At 46.5% G+C, this 16495-nt stretch overlaps 1 protein-coding gene across 1 annotated transcript; it reads left to right on the top strand.

Moving 5' to 3' along the window:
- Positions 1 to 275: 275 nt before the first annotated feature.
- On the top strand, positions 276 to 15170 carry Tulp2 (TUB like protein 2). The gene is made up of 12 exons (XM_045133372.1): positions 276 to 280; positions 1208 to 1259; positions 3010 to 3136; positions 4737 to 4874; positions 5178 to 5336; positions 8466 to 8614; positions 9655 to 10029; positions 11700 to 11812; positions 12767 to 12881; positions 12981 to 13079; positions 14579 to 14750; positions 15011 to 15170. The coding sequence occupies exons 1-12, from the start codon at positions 276 to 278 to the stop codon at positions 15142 to 15144; spliced, it is 1638 nt and encodes a 545-aa protein (XP_044989307.1). The 3' UTR covers positions 15145 to 15170.
- The last annotated feature ends 1325 nt before the right edge of the window (positions 15171 to 16495 follow it).

Genomic DNA, 16495 nt, shown 5'->3' on the forward strand with positions numbered 1-16495 from the left:
TCGAATTCACCGCGATCTTCCCGAGTGCTGGGATTAAAGGCGTGTACCATCCTGCCCAGATCTCTATATTTCTTTCTTTATTTTTTATTTTCACAATTTTTATTAACATTTTCCATAATTATAAAAAAGATCTCTATATTTCTTATAAGCCTGGTGTATAGAGCTAGTTTGCCAGGTGGCCTCCCCTGGGTTCCTTTAAGGAACCTTCCATGCTATTCCTTTTCAGAACCCCTGGTCTTGGTTCATCCATAGCCTGAGACATTAATTTGATGGACATGGCGTGCGAAGGGCCGGACGCTCCCAGACAAAGGCAAGACCCCCATGGCAATTCCACCACATGCTCAGCCTTTTTTTCTTCCAGGTCTACTTCCCAAGAGACCCAGAGGTTAGGTCCCCAATTCCCAGAGAAAGAATTAAGTATGTTCAAGGCTTAGGCGCAAGGCTGTGAAATCTGAATGTGTATGGCAGGAGAGGAGAGAGAAAACAGGGTTTCTCCAAGATCCCAGATAGCCAGGTGCTATGCTACTGAGGTTTGGGGCCAGGAGTCCCAAGTTCCAATACTTGGGTACAGGACAGCCTTTGATTTTTGTTAGAAAGGACTGGATTTCTGGGCTATTGATAATAATAAAATTTTGACACAGGAGAGGCTACAGGAGTTGGGTTGCCTAAGCCCAGAAGAAAAACGATTAGGATCAGATCTTGGAGGGCAGCCTCTATTTTGGGATGTGGAGTTCAGATCTTGATTTTGCTTCTTTCTTCTCTAGAATGTCTCAAAATAATAATAATAATAATAATAATGATAATGATAATAATAAATAAAATAAAACCATGTGGAAAACAGTAAGAGAAAATAAATAGGCAGAGGTGCGAGAAGGAAGCCATCAACCTTGTGGTTCCAGGAGCGGGTTAGGGACCTGGACCCCTGAGTCCTGTGGCAGGGAAGGAGCAACTGCTGAAGACTCCTAGGTCTGAAACAGGAATGGACTGGGGTCCTGGACCCCTGAGTCCTGAAACACCAAAAACCAGGGGCCCTTTACTTGGGTTCTGGATGGGCGGCCCTAGGAGAAAGAACGTGGGGACCGGAGGGGAAGCTATTAGGCCTCTTCTGTGACGTCACACTGCTCGTAACCACGTTAGGCAGGGGGAGGGGCCGCTGGTCAGAGGAGACTCGCTGCTTGGTTGCTGCCACAGTCTGTATTTCTCTCAGGAGCCAGAAGGATGAACTCTTGGCCCTGAGGCTGCAGAAGCTGGAGCAACAGGTACCGGCAAAATTCTCAACGCCCCATTTCCCTCTTCTAGATCTTTCCAGACCCTACCCCAAGGACTTGCTTTGGGGCCTCACCCCATTAACGGTTCTCTCTAGAAGATGGGAAAATAAGAACTTCTGTCTCTTTCCTCCCCCTCCTTTTTTGGCGGGGGGGGGGGGATGGAATGGGGTTTTGAACCTGGGTCTTACTCTGAAACTGGCCTCCAACTCAAAGGGATGCTCCTACCTCAGCCTCCTGAGTGCTGGGATTAAAGGCCTGAGCCACTATGCCTGGCTTCTCCTACTTCTTTAAAAGTATCCTTATCTACCCTAGGCTGGACTTGAAGTGATCCACCTGCCTCAGCCGCCTTTACAATTGTGAGCCACAGTGTTCAACTTACTTTTTTTTTTTTTTCTTGTTCTAGGGAACAAAAAAAGTAGTTTAACAATTTATTTAGTGAGCTGGGCGTGGTGGCGAACACCTTTAATCCCAGCACTCGGGAGGCAGAGGTAGGAGGATCACCGTGAGTTCGAGGCCACCCTGACCCTACCTCAAAAAAGACAAAAAAAATTATTTAGTGGCAAAAAATTTAGTGGTTACATATTTCTTTGGACAAGAGAACAGACTAATGTTGATTATCAGAAAATTATTTTAGTAGCTGCACTGTTACTTTTCTCAAGGTCAATAATATAACCTAGAAGCAGGACATGGTGGCCCGGACCTTTACTCTTTGCACTGGGGAGACAGAGGTAACAGGATCACCATGAGTTCAAAAACAGCCTAGACTACACAGTGAGTTTCCAGGATAACCTGGGCTACAGTGAGAGTCTATCTAGAACAAACCAAAAAAATGGTTTTTATTTTATTTGTTAATTAATTTTTTGAGGTAGTGTCTCACTCTAGCCCAAGCTGACCTGGAATTCATTATGTAATCTCAGGGTGGACTCGAACTTGCAGTGAGCCACCTACCTCTGCCTCCCAAGTGCTGGGATTAAAGGCATGCACTACCACACCTGGCTTCTTATTTTTTATTTTTTGGTTTTTCGAGGTAGGGTCTTACTCTGCTAGCCCAGGCTGACCTGGAACTCATTTTGTACTCCCAGAATGGACTCAAATTTATGTAGACCACCCACCTCTGCCTCCCAAGTGGTGGGATTACAGGTGTGTGTCACCACTCCTGGTTTAAGGCTGCCTTTTTGAGATAGGGTCCTTACTAGGCTGACCCTGAACTTGCCATCCTCCTGAGTATTTGGAATGATAGACCTGTGACACCAGCCTGGACTGAGACACTTAACTGCTTTTTTTGGTTTGTTTGTTTGGGTTTTTTTCGAGTTAGGGTTGCCCTCTGGCCTAGGCCGACCTGAAATTCACTATGTGGGAGACTAAAATTTCTTTTTAAAAAATATTTATTTAAGAGAGAGAAAGAGACAGAGAGAGAGAGAATGGGCATGCCAGGGCCTCCAGCCACTGCAAACGAACTCCAGACGCATGTGACCCCTTGTGCATCTAGCTTACATGGGTCCTAGAGACTCAAACTGGGCTCCTTTGGCTTTGCAAGGAAATGCCTTAGCCACTAAGCCATCTTTCCAGCCCTGACACTAAAATTTCTTAGGACTCTGAACCACCCCCCCCCCTTTTTTTTTAAGATTTAGAGAGACTTTATTAGTTTAAGAGGAGGAAAAATGAAGAAGTACAGAGGGAGTAAAATCCCCCATCCATCCTTCTAATTTCTCTACCCCATGCCCATCTCTGGTTCCTGCAGCAACAGTTATTTGAGAAGAAACAGAGGCGGAAGCGCCAAGAGCCCCTCATGGCTCAAGCCAATACCGATGCTCCGAGGAGGCCGCGGAGGCCTCGGCGCAGGGAGGAGCGCATCCGGAAAGACCATGGTGAGGAGTAGGCGCAGCACCCTTGGTGGGAGAGAATGTCCATGGAGCTCCAGACAGGGTCTAGTGGAGTCTAGGGACTGGCTCCATGTGTGTGAGGTCTTGATAGAGGATGGAGTGGTTTGATTTGAGAATGGAGAGGCGGGGTCTAGTAACATGTAGATTTGGGGTCTTGGGCTGGTACTTCATAGAGAACCCAAGTGGCACCCGCTTGAAAGCCAGGCCTATGGTCATTTCTGCAGGGAGTCTACATAGTAGCCAGACCTCGGGGACAATGGGATGGGACCTAGTAACAACAGAGTTGGTAGCTTGGGCAAGTACTCAGTGGAGGTTGGGGTGTGGCTTGAGAGTCAGGCCTATAGGTACTTGATACAGAACTGGGCAGAGCTGGTTTGAGAGGTGGGCCTGCAGAGGGTCGGAGGGACTTCGTGGGCCAAGCCTTTAATCCTCAGCACTCAGAAGGGAGAATTGCTGAGTTTGAGGCCAGCCTGAAACTACATAGTGAATTCCAGGTTAGCATGAGCTAGAGTGAGACCCTACCTCGAAAAACAAACCAACAAACAAAAAGAGGGCCGGCAGTCTTGTTCTAGGGTCTTGGTTGAGGATTGAAGCAGGGCTTCATTGAGTCCTGTGGAGGATAAAGGGGCGGGGCTCAGTGGCTCTATAGGCATGGAGCCTATTTGGGAGTCCTGCTTATGGGGATGCTGAAGCAGTGCCCTTGAGCATACAGGGGACTGTGACAGTATAATGAGGCTTGATGCAATTGGAAGGCTAGGCCAAGAGAATCTGTTGGTTGGGTTTCTCAGAGCACAGTATGGAATCTGAAGGACACATGGGCTGCGCAGAGTGAGGAGTCCATAGAGCAGGGAATGTCATTTTTTTTTTTTTTTTTTTGAGGTAGAGTTTCACTCTAGTCCAGGCTACCTGAAATTCATTATGTAGTCTTACGGTGGCCTAGAATTTATGATGATCCTCCTACCTCTGCCTCCCAAGTGCAGGATTAAAGGCATGCATCACTATGCCCGGCTTCAATTTTCTTTTTGTAGTGCTTGAACTCCAAATCTAGAACTTTGCCACTGCAAATGAACTACAGATGCATGATCCACCTTGTGCAGCTAGCATATGTGGGTACTGAGGAATTGAACCTGGGTCCTTAGGCTTCACTGGCAAGCGGCTTACCTCTAAGCCATCTCTACAGACCCTCCTCAACCCTTTTGTATGTATTTTGTGATTTTTGTTTTGTTTTGTTTTGCTTTTTTGAAATAAAGTCTCAAACTGTAGCCAGGCTACCAGGAATGGGCTTGAAATAATCTTTTTATTTTTATTTATGAGAGAGAGAGAGAGAATAGGTATGCCAGGGCCTCAAGCCACTGCAAACAAACTACAGATGCATACACCACCATGTGCATTTGGCTTATGTGGGTTCTGGGGAATCGAACCTTGGTCCTTAGGCTTTGAAGGCAAGTGCCTTAACTACTAAGGCATCTCTCAGCCTTTGAAGTAATCTTTCTGTCTCAGCGTCCCAAGTGTTGTATTACAGGTGTAGGCCAGTAGGCCCAGTTGTTTAGATCATTCTAACAGGCTTCTCCACCTCTTTTCCCAGGCCCAAGGAACCCTTTTCTCCAGGAAAATGTACCACAGGCACATCTGCCTTCTAGGAACGAAAGGGCCCTGGTCCCCTTGAACTATGTTGGGGATGGCAGTGGCGAGGGGGTCCAACTGCAGCTGCCTACAGGAGCAGGTAATCTCAAATCCTATACTCCAAAGCCAGTTGTGTTAATCCCAGCACTTGGGGGGCAGAGGTAGAAGGATCACTGAGTTAGAGGCCATCCTGAGACTATATAGTGAATTCCAGGTCAGCCTGGACTAGAGCGAGTCCCTACCACGAAAAAATTCCTATACTCCAGAACTGCAACCCTTGGAACCCTGGAAACTGGGCCCAATATTTACCTTCCTAGGGGGTTCAGGATTATACCCCTCCACCCACACGCAGCCCTGAGCCCTCACCTCCATGGATTCTAGTGTGTAGCCCTTCCTTCCCCAGCAAATAATCAGGAAGCCTGCTCTGCAGTCGGTCATCTACAGTGGCTCCGAGACAATCCAGATTCAGAAGTGGAAGACGTCTCCAAGGAGGATGTTTCTGTTGCCTCACCATGTTATAGCGCAACTCAAAGCAGAGATTGGTTAACACCCTTGGTGCCTGGTAAGTTTGGGAATATGGGAGTGAATTATTGAGATATAAATTCTCTACCACATAAATCACCTACTCAAGTTGTCAGACTCATGTTTTACTATATTCAGGTGTATAGCCAATCAATCAATTGAAATTCTTTCATTTTTATTTGCAAGGAGAGGAAAGATGGGTGCTCCATGGCCTCTTGCCACTGCAAACAAACTCCAGCATGTACCACTTTGTGCATCTGGGTTTACCTGGCGTGGTGGTTTGAGTCAGGTGTTCCCCATAAACTTAGGTGGTCTGAGAATGCTAGGTTCCCAGCTGATGGCAATTTGGGAATTAAAGCCTCCTGGAGTTGGGGGTGGGCTTATGGGTGTTATAGCCAGCTTCCTCGTGCCAATGTTTGGCACATTTTCCTGTTGCTGTTGTCCACCCTCTGCTCATGTCATCGTTTTCCCCTGCCATCATGGAGCTTCCCCTCAAGTCTGTAATCCAAAATAAATCCTTTACCCCACAATCTGCTCTGGTTGGTGTTTTCTGCCAGCACTGTGAACCTGACTGCAACATATGTGTATGGGGAATTGACATCAGGCCAGCAGGCTTTGCAAGTAAGAGCCTTTAATCATTGAGCTCTCTCTCCACCTCTAAATATTTAAAAAAATAATTTATTTGCAAGCAAAGAGAGAAGGAGAGAGAGAGAATGGGTATGCTAGGGTGTCTAGCCATTGCAAACAAACTGCAGATGCATGTGCCACCTTGTGCATCTGGCTTTACGTGGGCACTAGGGAATCAAACATCAAATCCAGGTCATTAGGCTTTGCAGGCAAACACCTTAACCATAGAGCAATTTCTCCAGCCCCCTAAATTTTTAGTTAATTTATTTTGTGGCTTTAAGAATTAAAAAAAAAAAAAAAGATAAAGCCAGGTGTGGTGGTGCATGCCTTTAATCACAGCACGTGATATAAAATGCAGTGCATTCATCCAACTTTAAAATTCCCCATAGCTTTTATCAATTCCAATGATGTTCATACATTCCCATAGTCTAAAATATTTTAACTGAGCCATGATACCAAAAAGAAAAAAAAAAAAACTCAAAAAACCCATAATGACACAAAATAAACATTCACACCGCAAAACATGGCATTGGTCATAGCAAAGAAATACTCAAGGGCTGGAGAGATGGCTTAGCGGTTAAGAGCTTGCCTGTGAAGCCTAAGGACCCTGATTCAAGGCTTGATTCCCCAGGACCCACATTAGCCAGATGCACAAGGGGGCGCATGCGTTTGGAGTTCACTTGCAGTGGCTGAAGGCCCTGGCGTGCCCATTCTCTCTCTCTCTCTCTCTTTCGGTCTGCCCCTTTCTTTCTCTGTCTGTTGCTCTCAAATAAAAAATAAAATAAAAACAAAAAAATTTAAAAAAGAAATAGAAATACTCAAGTAATACATTATTTAAAACAACCAGGGCAAAATATCAAGCCGTGTAGCTCTAAGTCCAACAACTCTAGTTACTGACAAATCCCCAAGTCTGCTAATCCTAACCAGCAACAAGTGTCTGGTATTCCAATTCCACATCCCTTGCTAGGCTACTCACAGTCCTGGAAAACTTCATCGGGCTGGCAGCTTTCCTTAGTAGCTATCTCATACTCTCAGCATCTCCACTGGGTCTTCACTGCAATCCATGACTCAACCTCACGGCTCCATTGGATCTCCATGCAGGCATCCAGCAAACCTGCTTCACACTGCCCATGGCCATTTCCAAAACAAAAGACCATGTTGCAAACTCAATGACCCTCTCTTTCCTGCATTTCTTATACTCCACAATACCAGGTAGGGTGCCAATTTGTTAAGGGGAGAATAAAGCAGGCTTTGAAGAACAGGACACTCCTTGAGCACTCAGGCCCCTTCAAAAGAGTGTACATTTTTTCCTGTTGCCCCAGAGCAGGTCAGCTAGCCCAGTCTCAAAGGTTGTAATCTCTCAATTGCAACTGAATGGGCAACAGTTCACCCAAAGATTTTTTTTTTTCTGTGCCATATCCCTCTGCTCACACCAGTTCATTTCTACACAAAGCAACCCTGCACAACTTCTCAGGACGTAGGCATAACAGCAAGCTTTCCACACAAACTGCTAGCGCAGTGCAGGCAAAGCTACTTTTCATCCTCATAAGCCAAACCTCACAGTCCATAGTTCTTACTGTATTCAGGCCTTTCAACTCTGACCAGAATAGTCCATCAAGCTGTACTTACAGCACTGCAAGGCATCTCTTAGGCCAAGGTTTCAAGTCCTTCCACATTCCTCTTGAAAATCAGCTCCAAAAGGCCAAAACTTTCAGGTGTCTATCAGCAATTCCACTCCTCGGTACCACTTTACTGTTGCAGTCAGGTGCGCATTGCTAGTAGAAAGCACCCAACCAAGAACAGCTTGTGGGAAAAAGATTTGTTTTGGCTCACAGACTCAAGGGGAAGCACCATGATGGCAGGGGAAAACGGTGGCATGAGCAGTGGTGGGTGGACATCACCCCCTGGGCCACGTAAGGAGGCCAACAGGAACAAGAGAGGTACAAGGATCACTGTGAATTTGAGGCCACCCTGAGACTACATAGTGAATTCCAGATCATCCTGGGCTAGAGTGAGACTCTACCTTGAAAAACAAAAATAAATAAATAAAATTATATATATATATATATATATATATATATATATATATATATATATACACACATGCATATATATATAAAATTATATATATATATATATATATATATATAGAGAGAGAGAGAGAGAGAGAGAGAGAAGAGAGAGAGAGAGAAGAGAGGGAGGGAGGGAGGGAGATGGAGGGAGGGAGGGAGGGAACGCGAGCGACGAGAGAGTGTGTGTGTGTGGTTGGGTAGGTGGGTAATGTTGAGGCTAGGGATGCATCTCTGTAGTAGGGTAGTAAGCATCTAGCATGAGCAAAGGCCAGCATTTAATTTCAACAGCCCTCGTAGACCGCATGTGCATAACAACATAGAAGGCAGGGAATGTGCCAAGTTTGGGAGAGCAAGTCGGGGCTAAGAACCAACCCAAAAGTCCTAGCCTTATCTAGCTAACACTCATGAGCTTGTCACAATCTCTTGGCACCTACCTGTCCTACACTTTCACTGCTTCTTCTGTTCCTTAGGGACCAGTGCAGAGGAGGGTGAACCCCTGAATGCTGTGCATAAACACGAGGAACCTAGTCTGGATCCAATCCTTGAAATAAGTCCTGATGAGGGACATGGAAACACGGCTTCCTGCGAGGTGGAAGGAGGCACAGTGAAGCCGAAGCATGTAGGAATAGGAGGGTGACCTCTGACACTGGGGGAGGGTGGCCCCCCGGAAAGGCATTTTGCTTCACCCTGGTGGAGCAGAGTAGCAAGAAAAGCCTGGTGAAAGCAAGGCTTGGTGGTGCATGTGTGTAATACCAGCAGTCAGGAGTCTAAAGCGGAGAATTATTTCAAGGCCAGCTTGGGGTATATAGGGAGGCCCTGGCTGGGGAAGGGGGAGAAAGGAGGAGGAAGGAGATGTGAATGTACTTCAGAGATGACTGGGCAGTGGTAGGGTAGGCTCATTTGGTACTAACTGTCCTATTGGTGCAGATAAAATAGCTGGGCAGATCTTTTTTTTTTCTCTTGAGGTAGGGTCTCCCTGTAGCTCAGGTTAACCTGCAATTCACTATGTAGTCTTAGCATGGCCTCAAACGTACTGTGATCCTCCTACATCTGTCTCATGAGTGCTGGGATTAAAGGTGTGCACCACCATGCCCAGTTTACTGTGTTTTGGTTTTTATTTATTTATATTGGTTTTCCAAGGTAGGATCTCACTCTGGCCCAGGCTGACCTGGAACTATGTAGTCTCAGGGTGGCCTGGAGCTCATGGAGATCCTCCTACCTCTGCTTCACCAGTGCTGGGATTAATGACATATGCCACCGTGCCCGGCTGTGTTTTGCTTTTTAAAGCAATGCTTGGGATTCAACTTGGACCTTCTGCATTTTCAACAAGTGCTGTATAGCAGAGCCATGCCCCAGCCCCTCACTGTGGGTTTTAGGCAGAAACACTACTGCCAAACCATATCCCCAGCTTGCCCAGGCTTATTTTGTATGCTGTGTGCACCACACCAGTTTTTGCTTCTTGGGTAGTGCTCTCAGTCATTGGGATCTCCAGTATTAGTAAGGTTTCAAGGAAAGAAATGTTGTGGACTTGCCTGGGTGGGCTGGCTGACATGCTTGACCAGTAAGCAGAAGCCATGTCATCAAGGCATAATCTAGAGCTAGAGTATTAGTTGGCAAGGCTGTTCCTGGCTGCCTCTCAAGTTGTCATTTTGGCATTAGGACAAAGATGTGAACAAGGAGAAAGAGGCTACAGCTAAGGAGGAGGCTTCGAAAGAAACTAAGAAAGAGGCTTGGCAAGAAGCTTTCGAGTCTGCAATGGCTGAGGCCCCAGCAGCAGTCCAGGGCGACATGGCCATGGTGGCCAACGTCGAGGAAGGCAGGGGCAGCGCTGACATCCACAATACGTACGACATGACCTGCTCTCAGCCCCTCTCCCCTGGCCCTCTACTGGGCCAGGATCTGCAGGCTTACGTGCTGCTGCCTACGCAGTTGGACCACACCTTACAGTGCCGCATAGTCCGAAACAAGCATGGTGTGGACAAGGGCATGTTCCCTTCCTACTTCCTCTACCTGGAGACACCGGATGGTGGGATGGTAGGATCCAGCCCCTGGAGGTGGGGCGGGTTGGCCTTACATCTGGGTGGCAAGGGAGCTAGGACCCTGTTCCTCCTTCCAGAGACAAGTCCTTCTAAGCAAAATTAAGTTTCTGCAGCTGGATATGGTATAGTTCTGTAATCTTAGAATTAGGATGGAGGGTTCAGAAAGATCAGGAGATAAAGATTAGCTTTTACTACACAGGGAGTTCCAAGCCAGGAATAGCAAAGGCCCTACCCTATCCTGTAACCAAGCCCTGTCCATTCCAGAGCTATGCAGGCCTCTTTTCAAAGCCAGGCCAGCATCGGGCATGGTGGCACATGCCTTTAATCCCAACACTTGGAAGGGAGGTAGGAGGACCTCATGAGTTCAAGGCTAGCCTGGTGCTACAGAGTAAATTTTAGGTCAGCCTGAGACCTGACCTGGAAAAATACAAAACCAAAACCAAAAAAGAAAAGTCAGACCAGGATCTCTGAGGTCCAAAACAGGCCCATTGTACCCCCTCTTGAGATATACAGGTCTTTTGCCAGGTATGGCGGCTATATACCTTTGATCCCAATACTTGGGAAGCTGAGGTAGGAGGACTGCCTGTGAGTTCAAGGCTACCCTAAGACTACATAGCCCAGGTCAGCCTGGGCTAGAGTGACCCTACCTTGACCAAAAAATAAAAAGATACACAGGTCTCTTTTTTAGTTTTTCAAGGTAGGGTTTCACTCTAGCTCAGGCTGACCTCATATTCACTATGTAGTCTCAGGGTGGCCTCAAACTCAGGGAGGTCTCCTACATCTGCCTCCCGGGGTTCTGGAATTAAAGGCATACACCAACCATGTCCAGTCTCTTTGACACCTTACTGAGACTTCTTTAGCAAAGCCCAACCCAATCTTTTTTTAATTTATTTATTTGCAAGCAAGAGAGAGAGAGAAAGTGAGAGAGAGAGAGAGACACTGTATGGGTGTGTCAGGGCGTCTGTCCAGCCACTACAAATGAACTCCAGATGCATGTACCACACTGTGCATCTGGCTTTATGTGGGTGCTGGGGAACTGAACCCTTGTCATCAGGCTTTGTAGGCAAATGCCTTAACTGCTAAACCATCTTTTCAGCTCCCAACCCAATCTTGAGATAAGCCCCTCTCCTAATATTTTCCATTATAGACCTATGCCAAACCACAGTTTTTTCTCTGTCTGATTAATCCTTCCCTGGGGGCCTCCTCCATTTCTGCCAGGAAGAGGCTTTGCTCCTACTCAGAGGCAGATCTGCTTTTCCTAAAGAAATAAAGTGAAGCTCTTCCTTCTCTACATCCAGACCCCTCCTGAGCTCAGCCCCATCCCACATCCCCTGGCTGAAGGAAAAAGGGCCCCACCCATGGTTTCCTTCATGAGAAGTGTTCCCAGAAAGCTTTTGGAATCAATGAAGTATTAAATGTGTCCTCTAGCTGGGCGTGGTGGTGCACACCTTTAATTCCAGCACTCAGGAGGCAGAGGTAGGAGGATCACGACCACCCTAAGACTACATATGAATTCCACATCAGCCTGGGCTAGAGTTAGACCCTACCTCAACCCCCCCCCCCAAAAAAAAATTCCTCTGTGATGACATGTGCCATCCCTTATCTCTGGGTTCCTAGTGATAGCCAGAGAACAGAAATATATGATTTCTATTGTTCCATCCACAGCACTTCCTGTTGGCTGCACGAAAGAGGAAAAGGAGTACAACCTCTAACTATCTCATCTCCTTGGACCCCCATAATGTGTCTCGGAGCAGAGGCAACTATGTAGGCAAACTCAGGTAGGCAGAGCCCTGATGTTTGGTCGGCAGGAGGCTTGGGTACATTTCCCAGAGGCCCCATGGGACACATGGCACTTGCGTTAGGGCCTGTCGGGTTTTGTAGTTTGGCAAGTTGTATTTCCCATAGGGTTGGGATGGGAAAAGCTGAAAGCTTTGGATACTGTGAAAGTGGAGGGAATATGGTTTTTACTTGAAGAATTGATTTGGGAGCTGGGCGTGGCGTTGCATACCTTTAATCCCAGCACTGGGGAGGCAGAAGTAGGAGAATCACTGTGATTTCCAGGCCCCCCTGAGACTATGCAGTGAATTCCAGGTCAGTGTGAGCTAGAATGAAACCCTACCTCAAAAAAAAAATTATAAATAAAAAGTAGGCAGAGGTAAGAGGAGTGTCGAGAGTTTGAGGCCAGCCTGGGACTGCACGGTGAATCTCAGGTTAGCCTGGGCTAGTGTAAGACCCTAACTCAAAAAATAAAAAAAAAAGGCACAAGGTGACACATGCATCTGGAGTTTGTTTCCAGTGGCTGGAAGCACTGGTGTGCCTATTCTCTCTCTCAAAAAAAAAAATAATAATAATAATTTTTTTGTTGTTTTTGTTTTTCGAGGTAGGGTCTCACTCTAGCTCAGACAGACCTGGAATTCACTATGTATTCTCAGGGTGGCCTTAAACTCACAGCAATCCTCCTACCTTTGCCTCCCAAGTGCTGGGATTAAAGGCATGAGCCACCATGCCTGGCTCAGAATATTTTTTTTTTAAGTAACAATAGCCAAGCATGGTGGCACACAGCTTTAATCCCAGTACTTAGAATAAATTCGAGGCCAGCCTGGGACTAGAGTGAGTTCCAGGTAACGTTGGGCCAAAGGGAGACCTGCCTCAAAAACCACCCCTCACAACAAAAAGTAGCATCATTATTATTATTGTTGTTGATATTATTATCTACTGCTCTCCTGGACTAGGTCCAATGTCTTGGGCACAAAGTTTACCATCTTTAACAATGGGATGAATCCAGAGCAGAGATACTCCTTCCGAGAGAGTGCCCCGATCAGAGAGGAGCTGGGAGTTGTATGTTATGTAAGTGTCACTGAGGTGGGGGTGGAGGTGTTGAGTGGAGCCAATGTATAGGGAAGAGGAAAGAGCTGGACCCACTGGAATATAATCTAATCTTCCCAGGACACCAACATTTTTGGGTTGTGGGGTCCTCGGAAAATGACTGTGATCCTCCCAGGAATGAACAGCCAGAAACAGAGAATGAGTTTCCAGCCACTAAATGTGAGTACTTGATGTTGCGAATTTCTGGGCTAAAGGAGGAGGGATTGGGGACCCCATTATGGAAGATCTCAGGGGAGGTGGGACCAATGTTATACAGGTCACAGGCAAAAGTTGAAGGACTTTGCTATATTCTAGTCTCAGCAAATAAAGGCTAGAGCCCCAAAACTTGTGTCTGGCCTCAAGCTGGGCAGATGATTTATCCATTAAAGGTCCTTGTTTGCAAAGCCTGATAGCCTGGGTTCAAATCCCAGTACCCATATCAAGCCAGATGCAAAATGGTGCATGCATCTGAAGTTCATTTGCCGTAGCAAGAGGCCCGGATGGATTCTTTTTCTCTGATTGCAAATAAATAAATTACTTATTTATTTTAGAGAGAGAGAATTGGCACACCAGGGCCCCAGCCACTGAAACCGAACTCCAGATCTTGCATCACCTGCTGGGCATGTGTGACCTTGCGCTTGCCTCACCTTTGTGCATCAGGCTAAAGTGGGATCTGGAGAATTGAATATGGGTCCTTAAAGCGCTTTAACTGCTAAGCCATCTCTCCAGCCCAATAAATTACTTTCTAAAATATTTTATTTATTTATTAGAGAGAATGGGAGAGTATCAGGACCTCTAGCCACTGCAAATGACCTCTAGATGTATGTACCACCATGTGTACCTGGCTTTACATGGGTACTAGGGAATGAAACCTGGGTCCTTTGGCTTTGTTGGCAAACAACCTTCACTGCTAAGCCATCTCTCTAACCCAATAAATATTAAAAATAATAACAAGGCACATGCCTTTAATCCCAGCGCTTGTGAATTAGAGGGAGGAGAATTGCTGTGAATTCAAGGTCAGTCTGAGACTATATAGTGGATTCCAGGTCAGCCTGGGCTAGTGAGACCCTACCTAGAAAAACCAAAAAACCCCACAAAACAATTAAAAATAAAGTCAAGCTGGGTATGGTGGTGCACACCTCTAATCCCAGCACTCGGGAGGCAGAGATAGGAGGATAGCTGACAGTTCGAGGCCACCCTGAGACTACATAGTGAATTCCAGGTCAGCCTGAGCCAGAGTGAGACCCTACCTCGAAAAACCAGAAAAACAAAAACAAAACATAAAATAAAGTCAGCTTGAGCTACATAAAGGGTATGGAGCCAAATTTAGTTAATTTAGTGACTCAGTCTCAAAGTAAATCTAGTGTTGCAAACCTTTTATCCCAGTACTCGGAAGGTAGAGGTAGGAGGATCACTGAGAGTTTGAGGCTAGCCTGAGACTACTTAGTGAATTCCAGGTCAACCTGGACTAGAGTGAGACCCTACCTTGAAACCCCTCCCTCCCAAATAATATGTGGTTGAGATGTGGCTCAGTGGTTAGGCCTTGCCTACCATGCACAATGGGCCCCTGGTTCTGTCCCCAATAGGTAGGTAGGTAGATGACAGGTAGACATTCTGTATCTGTACAAAAACGGGGGTTCTGGTAGGCTATCAAACTATGCCCCTCTTACACTTTCAAGTATCAGGACACTCTACTGGGTCACCTTGAAAGAGGCAAGCAGCACCAGCTCATCGTGCTGCACAACAAGGCTCCGCTGTGGAGCGAGTATACTGGTGCCTATGTGCTTGATTTTCACGGCCGCGTTACTCAGGCCTCTGTCAAGAACTTCCAGATCACGAGCCGGAATGACCGTGAGCTCTTGGGGACTCGCAGATGGGGGGCTGGAGGGTGGATGGCTATTAGTATGTGTGAGGGTGTTGTGCTACTGCATTTCTCATTAACCCTTGGGTGGTTCCATAGATGTCTTGGGGTCACAATGCTTTTTGGGAAATGTAGTTTTGTGGCCTTTGGGGAGGATCTCCTAGTTCAGTAAGGTTGTCTGCTGCTCGGCCTCATAGAGGTAGGGCCATAATGGGCCTAACAAAAGCTTAGTTCTTGAACTCTTCTTTAGCGAACTACCTGGTGCTCCAGTTTGGCCGAGTAGCTCCAAACACGTTCACAATGGATTTCCGGTACCCGCTTTGCCCACTCCAAGCCTTCGCCATCTGCTTATCCAGTTTGGATAGGAAACTGGCGTGTGAGTAACTGAATAAAACATTATCCCTCACAAACTTCTGTTCTATGGATTTGGTGAAAGGTTCCCACCATGCCTCCTATTCTTCCTCCCTCCCCTTTGGCTAAGTACTTTATAGAGGGCAGTCTGGGCTACTTGGAAACCTCATAACAAAACATCCAAAAACAAAATACAACGTAGAAAGCAAGTGGAAAAATGCACAGGCAAATAAATTCTCTCCCTTCCCAGCCAGGATAAGAAGTGGAAAGGCATGCCAACAAGGGATAGGGGAGAAAGCAAAACCAGGTGAAGAGAGGGGTAAAGGGATTTCCGCACACATACATGTCAGGCCCATTTATGAATTAAACATCCAATTAGGATGAACCTAATGATTTGACCCAGAACTCAAGGCTGATTCAGGAGGGGTCAGCACACGTAGGTTGCTAAGCTTGAAGAAGCAAGAAACTGCTACTGGAGAGTGGGTAAGACTGGGTTAGATTTGGGTTCTAGTCCTGCCAAGTCAGGCAAGGTGGCATCCATGTTCTCTTTGGGCCTCTGTCCCTGACTGTGAAAAAGCTGTCTCGCTCTTGTTCCTCCTTCACCAGGGTCTCTAACCACTCTTATCAGACACTCGTACCACTTTTTGTATCCAGATTATGTTTGTGTGGTTTGGGAATTGAACCTAGGGCTCAGGCTTTGCAAGCAAGTGCCTCAGCAATTAAGCTGAGCCATTTTTCTAGTCTGTCAGTTTCAATCCCCTAAGGACCCTACAGTCCCATAAGGTTTGTACTTAATACCTGGACCTGACTTGGACACAGGGCTAATTAATGTGAAATCAGGTATGGAGGTTTGAGGAACTGAGCAGCAGAGAATTTACAGACAAAACTGCTTCTTAAGCACCTGGGAAGCAATGGCTGGAACCTACCTAACCTCTTCTTTGCAGGGATCAGAGTCAAGCTTCCAGGTCCTAGGGGACAGAATTATTGCAGGCTTAAATAGCAGGGGTGCCAGGCATGGTGACGCACACCTTTAATCCCAGCACTTGGGAGGCTGAGGTAGGATTGCTGTGAGTTTGAGGCCACTCTGAGACTACATAGTGAATTCCAGGTCAGCCTGGGCTACAGCCAGACCATACTTTGAAAATCAAACAGACAAAAATAAATAAATAAACAGGGCTGAAGAAATGGCTTAGCAGTTAAGGTGCCAAAGGACCTTGGTCCAATTTCCCAGAATCTACATACGCCAGATGCACAAGGGGGCGCATGCATCTGGAGTTCATTTGCAGTGGCTGGAGGCCCTGGTGTGCCCATTCTCTTTATTTTCTCAAATAATTTTTTTTTTTTTTTAAGAGAGAAAGAGACAGAGACAGAACGGCACACCAGG

This window comes from Jaculus jaculus, chromosome 14 (assembly GCF_020740685.1).
Source record: "Jaculus jaculus isolate mJacJac1 chromosome 14, mJacJac1.mat.Y.cur, whole genome shotgun sequence".
Classification (NCBI taxonomy): Eukaryota; Metazoa; Chordata; class Mammalia; order Rodentia; family Dipodidae; genus Jaculus; species Jaculus jaculus.

Excerpts from the sequence above, each read along its gene's own strand:
- Tulp2 (XM_045133372.1), top strand. Across the intron at positions 4,875-5,177 it reads GCAGCTGCCTACAGGAGCAG|CAAATAATCAGGAAGCCTGC; the intron begins GTAATCTCAAAT and ends TTCCTTCCCCAG. Across the intron at positions 14,751-15,010 it reads GATCACGAGCCGGAATGACC|CGAACTACCTGGTGCTCCAG; the intron begins GTGAGCTCTTGG and ends ACTCTTCTTTAG.